Source organism: Zea mays, chromosome 8 (genome assembly GCF_902167145.1).
Source record: "Zea mays cultivar B73 chromosome 8, Zm-B73-REFERENCE-NAM-5.0, whole genome shotgun sequence".
Lineage (NCBI taxonomy): Eukaryota > Viridiplantae > Streptophyta > Magnoliopsida > Poales > Poaceae > Zea > Zea mays.
Genome location: NC_050103.1, coordinates 180,089,170 through 180,091,703, shown reverse-complemented (window position 1 = coordinate 180,091,703; position 2,534 = coordinate 180,089,170). Strand labels below are relative to the sequence as shown.

General features: G+C 58.9%; 1 protein-coding gene across 1 annotated transcript; it reads right to left on the bottom strand.

The window, feature by feature from the left end:
• Positions 1-266: 266 nt before the first annotated feature.
• On the bottom strand, positions 267-2,298 carry LOC103636633 (protein enabled homolog). Its single transcript, XM_020543430.1, has one exon. It carries the CDS (start codon positions 1,986-1,988, stop codon positions 1,341-1,343), a length of 648 nt encoding a protein of 215 aa, XP_020399019.1. The 5' UTR covers positions 1,989-2,298; the 3' UTR covers positions 267-1,340.
• Between the last annotated feature and the right edge of the window lie 236 nt (positions 2,299-2,534).

Below are 2,534 nucleotides of genomic sequence, written 5' to 3'. Positions count from 1 at the left end.
TTGATTAGGTTACAAATATCATGCAATAGATCAAAGGAATGAAAAAATCTCACACAACACTAATCTTCTTTTGTCCATTGTGGCAACAGTACCAAGGTAGTGTCTTCTTTTATCCTCCTAAGTAAAATGGCAAAGGAACCAATTCAGCCGGGGGCAATTAATTAAATTAGATGGCAATGAATAAGAAGTATCATGTGAGCAGATTAAAAAGTACCACACAAGACCAAAAAAATCTCATCTGATCTGCTTTGGCCGTGAGGCATGGGCCGCCTCTAGTGATGAGATTGAGGAGAGGAGGTGAGAAGCATGAAACGTAGAGCAACAGAGGACGATGACCGTGGGGTGGACGTGGAGCCTGGATGAGGTCAGCTCTGTAGGCTCACTCACTATGGTAGATCTAGGCAATGGAGGAGCCCTAGACATCGATGTGGAGGTAGCAGATCTCTAAAGGCCGGCACGGGAGGAGCTCTTAAGGCCAGAGGCGGGTGCGTCGTGCGTAGGTGGAGGCCAACGCGAATATGGTTCCGGAGGCTGAAGACAGGCGCAGACGCGGGGAGGTAGGGCGACGGGACGGCAGATGAAGTGAGGAGGAAGCACGGGCGGCGAATCGAGGGGGGTGAAGAGCCGAAGAGGAAGCGAGGGGAAACAGGCAGAGCGGGGATGGGATGGCAGATGGATCGAGACGGAAGAACGGGCGGTTGATCGATGGGGAGGAAGAGGTGAAGAGGAAGCAGGGCGGCAGATCAAGAGGGGCGCTGCGCGGCATGGGAGGAGGGAGAGGCCGGGAGGGGAGACCGGGAGAGGAGCATGGCAGCCGGCATGGGAGGAGGGAGAGGCCGGGAGGGGAGACCGGGAGAGGAGCATGGCAGCCGGTCTAAGCTTCATTGAATAAATTTTTTGGGTCCACTCCCGGACACACGTCGCGCGACGGAAGGGGCAGACACCGCCGAACGCGGACAGGCGCCCAAAAGGGGTGGAGTTTTAATAACTCCGATAAGGTTAGAGAGAGACAGACGAAGCACATCGTGCGCGCCCATCTTTTACGTCCACTACCGGAATTTGACTCTTTGCCGAGTGTCATATTCTTTACCGAGTGTTTTATTTCGGGCACTCGGCAAAGAGCTCTTTGCCGAGTGCCACGCAAAAAACCCTCGGTAAAAGAAAACCCTCGGTAATTAACAAAGGAGAAAGCCAGGAAACTACCACTATTCATCCTCTACGTAGCAATGAAAACCCAAAAGAAATGGAGAGAAAGAAAAGGGGTGCATGGGAGAGAAAGAAGAAGAAGAAGAAGAAGAAGAAAACAAAAGAAACAAAGACACCTTGCATTGCTTGATTGATTACAAGTCATCCTCGGTGATGCTCTCCAGGTGCGGTCGCCACACGGCGACGCGCCCCTGCCGCCGGTCCCTGGGCGTGGAGGCCGTCTCCTTCATGATCTCCGACAGGTACCGCTCGTTGTCTAGCAGCCGCTCCTTGTCGCCCTCCTGCGGCGCCAGCCCGGCCGCGGTTCTAGCCCCGGCCCCGGCCCCGCTGCTGCAGGCGGGCGCTCCCTCCCGTGCGGCTGCGGTAGTATGGCCCTTCCTCCGGCGCCGCCTCGTCCTCGCCGCCGAAGAAGCGGTTTGTTGGGCGGCGGGCGGGGGCGGGGGCGGGGGTTGGAGACTCGCGGCTGGTGGCTTATTCTCGGGCGCGGGGGCCGGCGGGGTGGCGTCGGCCATGACCGGCGTGAGGAAGTAGATCTTGCCCTTGTGCAGCTCGGCACTGGGCGGCAGGACGACGGGCTTGTGCACGACGATGCCGGCGGCGTCGGCGGGGCACGTGGACGGCGGCTTCCGGAGGACGTGCTTGGGGTACGCCTTCATGATCTCGGCGGCCAGCACGGGCCCCCCGCTGATCTCCTCCACGCGGCCGTTGGAGTGCACGATCCGCACCACGTCCAGCGCCCCGCACGGCAGGATGCACGCGATGCAGCACTTGATGGTCTCCATGCATATATACCGCCGTCGTCGATCCCTGGCCACGCGCGGACGACGGAACGGACCTCACCGTCACCGGTCCCTCCGCTTGTAGGCCGGCCGGCAGCTGCTGCATGCGGCGCTAGTAGCAGCTCATGTGTGGCCGTGTGGGTGTGGCAAGCGAGCGGCGAGCTAAGCACAAGCGATCGAGCTGAGCACGGAGAGGTCTCGGTCGAGGAGGAAGCGGGAAGGAGCTGGGCGGTGCGCGCACGAGCTAATTGAGCTCGGCTGGCTGGACTTTGTTGGGTCCTTTTGGTGCGGGCGGGTATGTGTATGTCCGAGCTGCTCGCTTTTATATAGGTATAGCTAGCTTGTTGAGACGGGGCAACAGTACGTGCATGGAGCAGCAGTAACATATAAGTATACGTGCTGGTTTGTTTGGCGCATGCATGTCGTTCGGGGCTCGTGCCAAGGCCAGCCGATGGTGTGTGTTCCTGCTCCAGCGGCCTGCACGGGGTGCACAAGTACGCGCGCCACTGATGAGCATCGCAGGTATACGTACACGAAGCTGTTGCTGGC

What these genes read in the sequence shown, in the direction of transcription:
- LOC103636633 (XM_020543430.1), bottom strand. Translation starts at nt 1,988, where the DNA reads ATGGAGACCATCAAGTGCTGCATCGCGTGCATCCTGCCGTGCGGGGCG.